The 12,786-nt window shown below is 40.6% G+C and overlaps 1 protein-coding gene across 1 annotated transcript in view; it reads left to right on the top strand.

The window, feature by feature from the left end:
• The window catches only part of LOC121920557 (S-adenosylmethionine synthase-like), a 19,430-nt gene extending 6,644 nt beyond the window's left edge, over window positions 1-12,786 (top strand). Inside the window, exons 2-5 of the mRNA XM_042447683.1 lie at window positions 484-702; window positions 7,031-7,213; window positions 10,150-10,283; window positions 12,559-12,786. Coding sequence (XP_042303617.1) covers window positions 484-702; window positions 7,031-7,213; window positions 10,150-10,283; window positions 12,559-12,661 — 639 coding nt within the window. The 3' untranslated portion in view covers window positions 12,662-12,786. The remainder of the gene's footprint in view (window positions 1-483; window positions 703-7,030; window positions 7,214-10,149; window positions 10,284-12,558) is intronic.

Raw genomic sequence — 12,786 nt, 5'->3', positions numbered from 1 at the left:
CTGGAGCATGTGGTGTCTCCTCACTGTAGACATCACTTAACACTTAGCTCCCATTGAGAAAATACCAACCCAGCACTCATGATTAATAGCAAACAGTCAGGTTAACTGAGGACGAGTGCACTTTTCCTGATGCACCAGAACATTTTTCTTGGTACAATATTCTCATCCTTCCAGATTCACAAAACTGCAAGTCAGGCCTTCAGTAAAATGAAAGCTCTAGCTCCAGTCATAACCATGCTTATCCATGAAAAGAGTCTATTGGCATTCTGTGGGGTTGTGTAGTAAACTTGCTTAGAATAAGATGGCAAGAAAATAAGAGCTCATTGAGTTGACCAACGTAAAATATTTGGGAATATCAAAAGAAAAGATAATTGATTTGTACAGTAGATGGTGTAAAAATGGCAGGGGTTGAGAGAAGCTGAGTTTTACTTAATACTTGAAAAGTAACAGTTTAAAGTTGATGTCCTATTGCTCATTTCCCAGGTCACAATGGAATACCGAGAAGTTGAGGGTGTGCTAGAACCACTCCGTGTGAACACCTTGGTCATTTCTGTGCATCATGCTCCTGGGGTGCCATTAGAGCAGATGAGGAAAGAGCTGATGGACAAAGTTGTGAAAGAAGTGATTCCAGCCAAATACCTGGATGCAAACACAATCTACCACCTCCTGCCCAGTAAAGCATTTTTGGAAGGGGGTCCTAAGGTACTCTCTGTGTGTGTGTGTGTGTGTGTGTGTGTGTGTGCGCGCGCGTGCGCCTGTGTTCAAGTCTCCTATTAACTTATGGCAGCCCAATTATTTTCTTAGGCAAGGACTTCTCAGAGGTGGTTTTGCCAGTTCTTTCCTCTGAAGTATAGTCTATAGCATCTGGAATTCATTTGTAGCCTCCCATCCAAGTACTAGCCAGGACTAACCCTGCCCAGCTTCCCAGATGAGAGTGGATCTGGTGCTTTTAGGTTGTATTTAGGCCAGCTAAAGTACAGTACTTTTGGCAATTTAACCTACAGATCAAAGCTGGGGAAAATGTGGATCTTCAGATGTGTTGGACTGCAGTCCCTAGAAGGTAATTAATTAGTGAGAGATTATGGGTATGGTTGTCCAGGTCACCTGGATAGCCAGCTTTTCTGCACCCCTGGTATAAAGGCAATGCCCTCCTAGACTGCACCAGTGTATTTCAACTCCCAGTGATGGAGTATTGTGTTTTTCCCTTGCATTCAAAACATGTTGGACTCAACAGAAAAATTAACCTAAAACGCTTAGGGTGCATCTACACTGGCTGTTTCATCTGGCACCTGTGTGGAAGATTATGCCTTGGATTGGCCTTTTACAAACAATAGTGACCACACAAGCTCAATTGAATCTGGTATGATGCCACATTGTTACACACAAGGGCCAGCCAAGCTGACATGGCATTGGCCTTGCTGGCCTTCCTCATGGTCAGGAGCTCCCTGCAAGAGCCTGCCCAGTGTGCCTTCACTATTGATGGGGTCAGAATGAGGTGCCCTACCAAAGAGGTGTCTAGCCATGCAGTTGGGGGGAAGTGAGATTGTATAGCTGGACATCTCCAGGAGATGTCCAGCCATGTGATCTATAAAGGAGGTGTTGATCTACTTCCTCCTGACTGATCGCATGGGCAGGGCACCCCATTCTGACCTCAGCAGAAGTGGCAGTGCACTGGGCAGACATTCACAGGGATCTGCTCAACTGATGAGGAAGCAGCGGCAGAAGCTTTGAAGGAGATCCATCCCATTCCCTGTGCTGCTCAGGATAGGACAAGTGGAACGGCATGACTCTTGATGTGTAGACTCTGGATGGTCACATCAGACTTGATCCAGTTGTCCACACAACCAAAAGAGCCAGAGGCACTCTGAGGTTTCCTGAAAATCACAAGGTTTTCCATGACCTTCAGAACAAAGTCAGGTGAAGGGCCAAAAGCCATTGATCCTCCCTACAAATAGCCATACATTGTGGAGATTGCCATCACGGGCTTTGGGGTTAGTACAGTATTTTGTACCAGTGTAAACAAGCCCTTAGAGAGCTCTTTCCTCCCCCTCTCCATCCTCCTCCTTTAGTGCAGGGTAGGAATTATGGCTCTCCAGATATTTTTGTACTACAGTTCCCATATTCACTCACCAATGGATGCCCTAGCTAATGCTGATGGGAGTTGTAGAAGATTTTTTTAAAGTCTGCCAGGCCATGGTTGTGCACCCCATGCTGTTTTCTTGTTGTTTTCTCCAGTAAAAGCAATGTACAGGTGAGTTTTAATTTGCATTGCCCTGCAAATTAAATTTACAACGTTTCTCCAGAAATTAATATATAAAACAAAGTCTCATTCACAATGTATAGGAAGAGAAAACAACTGCAGTCTTGGTGTTGCTGGGAGGGAGGGGTTTTCTCTGCCTTTTTAGAAGGAGCATGGGGGACAAGGAGGATGAAACTCAAAGCTTGCCATTATTTTAAGGAAAGGATTCCCCTTTCCTGCTTAGAAGGGTGGTGTGAGCATAGAAAGAAACTGGAATCTTGCTGTCATTGGAGGAATGGGTTTCCTTTGCCTGCTTAGAAGGAGGTATGTGAGGGGGATAAAGAAAGTAGGATCTTGGATTTTAATGTGGCTGGAAGGAGTTTCATCTGCTGGCTTAGGTGAGGAGTGAGCAACTGGACTTTTATGGGAGGGAGGGGTTTTGAGCCTCAAAAAGGTAAGCCCTAAAACCTCTTTAAAGCTCATGGCAGCTTGAATAAAATCACAAACTTTGGCTGTACCTGCACTGCAGAAATAATGCAGTTTGACACCCTTTTAACTGCCATGGCTCAATGCTACGGAATTCTGAGATTTGTAGTTTAGTGAGATATTTAGCCTTCTTTGTCAGAAAATGCTGGTGCGGCAACAAACTACAGTGTGCCCTTTTTTTACGCGGGGGATCCGTTCCGGACCCCCTCGTGTATAAAAAACCCACATATGCTTCAGCCCCATTGAAAATAATGGGGCTTGTGCATGGCACAGCGTGCGGCGGTGCGGCAGCACAGCAGCACACATGCACCATGGGCACATGCACACCACAAGTGCATGCCCCATTACTCTTAATGGGATGCGCCGCCCATTGTGCCCCACGTGGTCCCATGGGCTACCTGGTAGCTTTCAGCATATGCTGAAAGCCGCATATGGTGCGTCCGTGTATGATGCAGGCGCACTGCACATATCCTAGGATTCCATAACATCATACCATGGCAGTTAAAGTAACATCAAATTGCATTATTTCTGCAGTGCAGATGCAGCCTCTTGACTAGTTCCACTCCATTGGAACACATCCTACTGGTTTCCAATAACTCCCTATAGAAATGCCCACTATCATTTGTATCAGTTAACAAATGACTTTATGAGTCCATGAACTTAGTTAGCCCTTGTGTAAATCAAGACTCTCCTGGTATCATTGTAGCCAAGAAGTAGAGTAAAGCTATGGAAAGAATAAGGGTAGTTTCTTGCTCACTGGGATCAGCAGAGACAGGGGATCAGAGTTATCCAAGCGACTCCTGCACACTGAGCAAACACAGATGCATTGCAGCCCATAGTTGGTTACATTAGAAATGTTCTCTCTGTCTCTTCAATCACTATCTCTTCTGAACCTAAGAGCTCTTAAGATGGAATCCTATGTCTGTTTACCTGGGAATAAGTCCCACTTGGATCTAATGGGGCTTACTTCTGTGTAGATACTGTCAGAATTTCACTTTACGGAATTCTATGGTATCATTATATGAACATCTGATTTCTGGCTGTTCTGAGTGTGAAGTAAGTAGGTAGTCTAAGAATATGGAACTTGAAATTAAAGAGTTACAAGTCATACAAGTTTAGATAAGAATGGGAATGAAGCTCCTTAAGGCAACAAGTAGGAGTTTTTCATTAGCCCCATATAGGAGAAAAGTGGGCGCAGTGGTTAAATGCCTGTACTGCAGCCATTCACTCGAAACCACAAGGTTGCGAGTTCAAGACCAGCCAAAGAGCCCAAGCTCGACTCAGGCTTGCATCCTTCCGAGGTCGCTAAAATGAGTACCCAGACTGTTGGGGGCAAATTAGCTTACTTGCTAATTAGCTTACTTGCTGTTCACCGCTATGATCTTTGGAATAGCGGTATATAAATAAAACAAATTATTATTATTATTATTATTAAATTAAAAGGCATTTTAGAGCCATTTTGATTGAAATTTTTGCAAATTTTACATCAGTCTCTTATCAAACCTATGTTGTTGTTTTTTAAGTGCAACAAGCAGGAATGGAAAAACAACAAGCAAAGCAGCAAATAATGTAACAAGTTATTTTCCAATAGTGGAACAAACAATGGCAATGAAATACTTCGCTATAAACACTATAACAAATAATGGGAATCAATTACTTTTGAAAAACAACATTTCAAACTTTGCAAGGACTTTAGTTAAAATCACAAGGAAGAATTTAAATCTTGCATTCTTTGTGAAGTTGAAGGTTTCATGGTCGGCATCAATAGTTTTTTGTGGTTTTTTCGGGCTATGTGACACGTTCTAGAAGCGTTTATTCCTGACGTTTCGCCAGCATCTGTGGCTGGCATCTTCACAGATGCTGGTGAAACGTCAGGAATAAACTCTTCTAGAACGTGGTCACATAGCCCAAAAAACCCACAAAAAACTTGCATTCTTTTCTTTTATTTGGATTTTTTCCTTAAATTGGAGCTGCTAAAAACAATTATATTTCTGTTACCAAGCAGATGTGCGGTAAGAGAACATCCTTCAAGACGTTTATGATTGACCATTGTTCCTTGAAGTATTTGTCTTACAGAAAAATGTGTGTTTTCTCTGCATAATGTATATGTATGTTGGAAATGACTTGAAGGCACACAACAACAGTGTGCTGCAATAAAGGTATGCTTCTTTAAATATAGCAGCAGTGATAGTAAAGGATCACTAGGTGGCAATGTTGTAAAAATATTATCAAAGGAGGTGTACAAATTCTCTTCTGTTGAGTTTCTCCCTGGAAGTGGGGAGTTCAATTCATTATAACAGAAATGTAATCCAGTGAATGGAGCTGCTAATGTCAGAATCCACTGCTTTTCTGGATAGGTATTTCTAAGAACCTGAAAGCTTTGTATGAGATGATGAATAGATTCAAATGGGAAGGCAGGAGGTCATTATACTGGGACAAATTCAAGTCAGGAGGAAAAAACTATTTTAAAAAGATCATCTTAAGTCTTAAAAATAAGGACTACCTGCTGGGAGACAGAAAGGGAATGGTAAAAACATGTACATCTAGAAAGGTGTGGAGTTTTGTCTTCTGAGGTGCTTCATTTTTTTAATGTACAGTAACTGCATCCTCAATACTGTGTAAAAACCTGGCTCTTTGGGAATATTTTGGTCAGCAACCGTGAATTTTTCCAAATGTTTATGTATTTATGTCTTATATCCCACCTTTCTCCCAAAGTGGGATTCAAAGCAATATCTGCAAATATGTAGATTCCTGGTGGACCTGTAACAGGCTGCCAAAATAAAGCTGCTTTGGGTCTCTTTGGAGGTATGCTATTTAAATGATGCATGGGTCCTAAAAGTCCAGAGGTTGCACCAAAGCCACACTCCATTCCTAAGCACTGGAGTGCAGCTTTGGTGCAGCTTCCGGATTCTTAGGATGCATGCATTGTTTAAACAGCATACCTCCAAAGAGATCTGAAGCAGCTTTATTTTGGCAGTCTGTAACAGGCCCTAGTCAGAAGGAAGTTCTGTGGATTTCAAGAGTCTCCTGCCAAGCCATATGAATGTAACCTCATTACCCCTTTTTTTTTCCTTTTGACACTGTAGGAATACAAGTGTACCTACCTTGGTTTTGTAGGAAATATTGGTATAATTAGAGTGCAGTTATGCCCCACTGCAACACGAGCTTCTGTTCTGATATAAAACAGGTTAGAAATATGCAGGATGCTCTGGTAAGGTTACAAAACAAAACTTATTTTTATTGTTGCGAGAAATTCATCAGAAATAGGGAAGCAGACAGACAAAACAAAGCTACATCTACTTTAATAGAAGAGTCCAGAGGTGGAAAGAAGTTATAACTCCAACAAACGAAGGCTGGCTGATGAAGATGGTTGAACTTGCTAAGACTGCTAAATTATCCACTTTAATCAAGGAAAAATTCTTAATTAGTTTTTAAGAAAGACTGGAAATTATTTCTTTGATATACTCTTATCAGAGGCAAATATCAATTCTAGGTGTTAAATGAATTACTGTAACCATCAGTTAGTAAGGAGGAAGTCACTCGTGTGTTAGTTATATGTAGTGTATGTTTAGTATGTTTAGTTATGTTCATAGTTACTATCTATCTATCTATCTATCTATCTATCTATCTATCTATCTCATGTAGTTTATGCTTTTTATGTTTGTGTGTTTTAATTACATGAATTTAAAAAAAAGATTAGGGAACATAGAGATGAAAACAAGACAAGCATTTCAAAGTTTCTTCTCTTCCCTAATTACTAAAAAAACAAGCACTGATGTCTCTTTACTTCCAACAGCTTTATGGTGCTTTCCTTTCGACCGCTTTACTAATATGTCACTTTTCAATTATATGGTACAACTTCATTTTGTTACCTGTCCTCAGTCCGTTTATAGCATTTATGTACTTTGTGTCTCAGTGCCATAAATTCTGGCAATTATTTTTACATATTATTTTTACTTTTGCATCTTTTTAATGGCCTAGCACTATTGTGCACTTAATAAATCATAGTGTAAATATGTCTTCAGGCTTTTAAACGCACTGGCAATGGAAAGTGGAGAGCTGTGATTTGCTTTAAAGTGATATTTATTTTGTGGCAGTGGTTTGCCATATGAGCAAGATATGTATTGAGTGATGCATACATTGAGGTTGTTGTTACAGTATTAGATTACATATTAACCTGCCATATTAGCAAGGTACGCATTGAGCAAGGTATGCATACACTGAAGTGGTTGTTACAGTATCGAGGGATGAAATTTTATTTGTGATATCAAAGTAAATATCTTTATTTTATTTTATTTTTAAAAGAGTGATGCTGGCCTGACTGGCAGAAAGATAATTGTGGATACCTATGGTGGCTGGGGAGCCCACGGTGGAGGAGCATTTTCGGGGAAAGATCCTTCCAAAGTGGATCGTTCAGCAGCATATGCAGCTCGCTGGGTGGCAAAATCTTTGGTGAAGGCAGGCTTGTGCAAGAGAGTTTTGGTCCAGGTAAGAAAGAACCAGTTTCCTTGCGGCAAGAACAAAGACAATTGCAAAATAGACACTGTTCCCCCAGTGTGTTATAGGGAAGCTTTTAATTTAGGTACACAATAATCAGCTATTTAGAAAGGGAGGAATCATCCTCAGAGAGAGTTCAATGCAGCACACTAATGACTATTTAATAAGGAATGTTGTTTCCTTAAAGAGTTGGAGCTCTAGCTTTTTCATAAAGAAGACTGTAAAACAGGACACAAGACCACTCTAACTATGGAAATAATGTCACAAATATTGCATTTATTAAGAATCAAAGTGTCTTTCCAGACATGTGATAAACAAAAGGGAATAACAGCATCCACAAAAGTTGTAAAAGTTATGAGCTTTGTTGTTTTTACTGATCTATAATGCAGCATGTGGGGTATAGGGTTGCCAGGTGAAATAAGGGACGGGGGGCTCCAGTACCTTTAATAGTTTAGGAGAGGGAATTTCAGCCATGAAAGCAGCACCTGCTGAAGCCCTCTCTTTTGCACAGCCATTAAAGGTCCAGGAGCCTTGTCCCTCGTTCTACCTGTCAGCCCTAGTTGGAGGTGGTTGTTCTGGTGTGTGATAGAAATAAAATGATTAATTCATTCATTCTAGTTAGAGGGTACTTTCTCCCCATATTGAATGAGTGCAACTGTTAAGATACTCTTCACTGATTCACCAGATGCATGCCACGGCATCTTCAGGAGTGTACTGCTGGGCACACATTCAATGTATACACATCATGTAGTCAACCATATTTATTTAAGACGTTAATACTTAACTCTTAATTCTTTTTCATATAGGTCTAAAAAGTGTGAGTTCTGGTGATATAGCTCCTTGGGTTTGCTGAGGGTTGCCATTTGTTGTCATCTCCATGTCCATTCATTCAATTTTTTGAACGGGGGAGCGGGGGGGCTTTTTGACAAAAGTGATACTACGGTCTGAAGTGCAAACTTTCTCCTCTAAGAAAATTCTCATAGTGCTATAGTGCAACAGCGCCATTTTACTGATGCAATGAGATATTGCAAACTGTAAGGAGAGATTTAAAAAGGAAAAGAAGAGAAGGAATTTAAAAAGGAAGAGAATGGAAATTGTTCTGATATGTCTCTGAATTGAAAAGAAATACACTTGAGAGTGGGAATGAAATACTGCAGCTGGTACCAGGGCAACAGAAACATCATTTGGAAACACACACAAAACTAGAGTATATATATAGGAAATACAGTATGTGTACACACACACACACACAGAATATATACATACATAATACATACAAAGACATAGCTATGTTAGTCTGGAAAAGCAGTATGCAAAGGGATCTTGTAGCACTTTTGAGACTAGCGTGAGCTTACTTATTAAACATGCATCTGGGGAAGTAGGCTCAAGTCTATAAAAGCTCATGCCTCCAACCTCTTTCTTTCAGTGAGTCTCAAGAGCCCTTTGCAGTATACAGATTTGTGTCTGTCTGTGTCTGTTTGACTTACATGGTACCAGGGCAGTTTGTCAGGAAGGTGCGATTCAACATTGATCCCTTCTGGGTTTACTCACATTGGCAAAACTGGATTATCTTTCGGGGTGCTTTAGTTGTTGGATTAGATGGCCCTTGTGGTCCCCTCTAACTTTTAAGATTCCATGATTCTAACACAAGGCTACTTTTTCCCCCCTTGATGTGCTACAATTAGGTATGCTTCATCTTGGTTAAAGATGGAATACATGATATTTACCAAACCTCTGAAGACTGGGGATATTCTTTTCTGAAGAGACAACTCTCACATCCAATATGTTTAAAGCAGCATTGAGAAACACAGTATGGTATCATGCAGAGGTTGCCAAAGTAAAACCCCACCAACATGCCCCACTAAGTTAAAAAAACCTGTTTTACACTAAAAAAAAAGTCCCTTAGAGTGTGAGGAATGATTTTGTTAGTTCTGCTTCCCAGCTGTTTCTGGTCTCAGACAGCTTTTCTTTTTTCAAAACCAGAAATGACTTTTGTTACTTTCTGTTTGAAAAAGCTCTCCTTGGTCTTAAAATAACTTCGGGAGGGGCACTCTGACAAATTGAACCACCCAACTCTTAGAGGGATTGTAAAGCCTTTTTAAAAACTGAGGTTGGAGTTTAAGGGGGAAGGTACAATTTCTAAGGTCCAGTGGGGGAGCGCTACAGACTCCCGATCCTGGGATGTTGCCCACCCTTTGGGTAGCGGATAGAATGGTGGACTTAAAATAAAAGTGATCCAGGTTCCATTTTTCACTGATAAACTAACCTGGAAGAGATGAATAACAACAAAAATCCACCAAACAGTGATACCTTTATTTGGACAAGCAAAATGCACAATATACATGTTGCAAGCTTTCGAAGCTACACTGCGTTCTTCATCAGGGAAAGTGTTGAAAACCACACAGGAGAAAAAAAAATGAAGATGTTAGTCATAGGCCTGCATTTTGCTGTCTTTGTTTTCAGTTCAGATGGTAATGGAGGTGTATTACTTGTAGTCTAGAACCTCCTCCTTCTGGCCATGTGGCTACTGGGAGGTTCTCAAAATCCAGGAAATTTAACATCCATTTTGCAACACAAAAAAGATATTTCCTTTGCAGTCCAATATGTCTCCCTTCCATATGTCTAGACATATTGGATTATCATTGTTATTGGATGTGCTATATGGCCAACACGACTACCCCTGTATGTTTTCTGGAAGTGATGAGAGATTCAAACTGTACAGCAAGAGTGGAGAAAATGGGACTCCCAAGATGTTGTTGGACATCAGCACTTGTCATTCCTAGCTAGCATAGCCAATAGTAAGGCATGATGGGAGATGCAGTTCAGCCACATCTGGAAGGCCATATGTTCTCTATACCTTTTATATATTTCTCTAATCCATAGGAACTCAAATCTTCTTCAGTTACAACATGCTTGTATTTCTTCAGCTGTCCTATGCCATTGGACTGAGTCACCCTCTGGCCATCTCAGTGTTCCATTATGGTACTTCAGACAGATCTGAAGATGAGCTGCTTGATATCATTCAAAAGAATTTTGATCTTCGCCTTGGGCCTATCATAAGGTTTGTTCCCCCCCTCCCCCCAAATGGATCCTGGGATACCAAACTGTTGAAATGCCTTTGTGGGACATCCCAAGCACAAGAGCCAGCCCTACCATTAGGGAGAGTGAGGCAACCATATATGTGTCAGATGCTAGGGGTGGGGAACATCAATTTCAGCCCCCTTGTCACTCCCATGATATCGCTGCTATTTCTCTCTGTTGGAAGACAGAACTATATTTGTGATGTGGCCTGCACAGCATAGTCTCTAAAATAGTCTCCTGGATTCAGTTGAGGTGGCACTGTCCGTCTCATCATGGAGGCTAAACTAAAATATTTGACTAGAGGGTAAGACAATTTGAACCATACCTTTCTCACTGGAGAAGAAAGAAAATTTGTGTCTTGTAAGTATCTGAAAGCAAACAGTAGAATAAAAAGAATTCCAGACAATTTTGTTCCCAGATCAGCTGTGAAATCCAGTGGGTGACCCTGGGCAAGTCACACTTTCTCTGCCTCAGGGGAAGGCAATGACAAACCTCCTCTGAACAAAATTTGCCAAGAAAACCTCATGATAGTGTTGTCATAATTTCGAAACAACTTGAAGGCACATAACACACAAACCCATTCTTATTCTTATTATTGTTATCATAACTTGGACTTTATAGGTAGTGATGGCCCTGGGGAGGGGTCACAAAGGTTGGTTATACTGTAATTAAGCACTCCCCCCTCCTCACATATAAGGAATCAGTGTTCTCCAGTAGCAGCAGCTTCATCACTCATTTCTGTAGGAGCTATCTAGTGGTTTTTCTTGCTAGTATAGCAACATTTCATCTCCTCCAAACACCTCTTGTAACCACATTAGTTTCCCATTCCTTACAATTATCTGGTGTATATAGGAATTTATATTCTATGTATGTGCTTGCACTGTCTGCAGTGTAGGCATATAACTGTGGGATAAGTCAGACAGGATTGGATTAGTCTTCACATAACATGTGGTGCACGGTCTCACATTAATAGAAAAGGAATGTATAGGGTGAGGACTGCTGAACCGTCTCTCCTTAGTTCAGAGGTGGGGAATATGTGAGCCTCCAGCTGTAGTTTGGTTGTACAATTGGGCCTCTGTATCCATGGATGCACAATCCACAATTCATAGAATCACAGAATCCATGGATGCACAATCCACAATTCATAGAATCACAGAATTGGAAGATACTACAAGGGCCATCCAGTCCAACCCCCTCCCATGCAGGAACTCTCAATCAAAGCATTTCCAACAGATGGCAGATTCAACTGTCCACAGCTTGAAAATCCATCCCCACTATAAACAAAATAAATAAATTAAATCCAAACAGTAAACCTTGTTTTTACCATTTTATAGAAGGTACACCATTTCATTATGCCATTGGATTTAATGAGACTTGGGCAACCACAGATTTGGTGTCCTCAGGGAGTCTTGGAACCAAAGTCAAGCAGATACCAAGGGCCTACTGTAATTCTCATCAGCCCTACCAAACATTACCAATAATGAGCAATGCTGGGAATTGCAATCCAGTAAATGACAAATTAAAAGATAATGATGCTGTAAAAGCTAGATAAATGATGCTGTAGGAAATAGGGGAAGATTGCATGCCAGATGGAAAGGCGCAATTATAGAGACCATGGGCTTGAGTCTCCACGACCTGAACAGAGAGGTGGAGGATAGGAGGGCTTGGAGATGTCTCATTCACAGGGTCGCCATGTGTCCAGGTTGACAATAACAACAATAACGATAAAATGCCAAATAATTAATCCATTGTTCCTCCTTCCACTCCCATTTTTCCACTTCCAACTCAATATCAGAAGCAGTCTGGAAACACAATACATTCGACAAAGTAAAAGGCCACCATTTCCTGTACAGTTCTTTTTACTATTAAAGTGCCCCCCACCTTTATATATTAATAGAAAAGACACATTAAAGAAATATGCAGTTAAGACATCTATTGTTGCCCTCAGAGAAGTAAGAAGCATTAAAAACGTTGGCAACTACATGGGGGCTGGGCATATGTTCCTGGAGAATTTATAATTCTGGTTTTACACATGTTAACACAAAATGGGATTGAGCTCGTTGTGTTATCAGCCAGTCTCCATTTGGAGTTCATAGTTGTTGATTTTTAAAATTTAAACTGAAGATATATAAAATAGATTGCTCCCGAAGACTTTTACTAGAGAGTAAGCCTAGGCTTACTAAAAATTGAACATGCTTAGGGCTGGACTGCTAATCTTGTACAACATAACAGAAATGTGTTTTCCTTGCTTATAGGGAACTAAACTTGAAGAGTCCTATTTACCAACAGACAGCGTGCTATGGACATTTTGGAAGAGAAGAATTCACATGGGAACAACCCAAGACGCTGGTTTATTAGAGCTGCCTTGGCGCCAAGGTGCCAATCACACCTGATCTTCCAGAAAAACAAACTGTGAAATTAGCTACTGCATATAAAACGTTCTGTAAGTCTTTAAAGTATTTTTAAAGTATAAAAAAAAACAG

This window comes from Sceloporus undulatus, chromosome 2 (assembly GCF_019175285.1).
Source record: "Sceloporus undulatus isolate JIND9_A2432 ecotype Alabama chromosome 2, SceUnd_v1.1, whole genome shotgun sequence".
NCBI classification, from domain to species: Eukaryota; Metazoa; Chordata; class Lepidosauria; order Squamata; family Phrynosomatidae; genus Sceloporus; species Sceloporus undulatus.
This window is presented reverse-complemented; position numbering and strand designations above follow the sequence as displayed.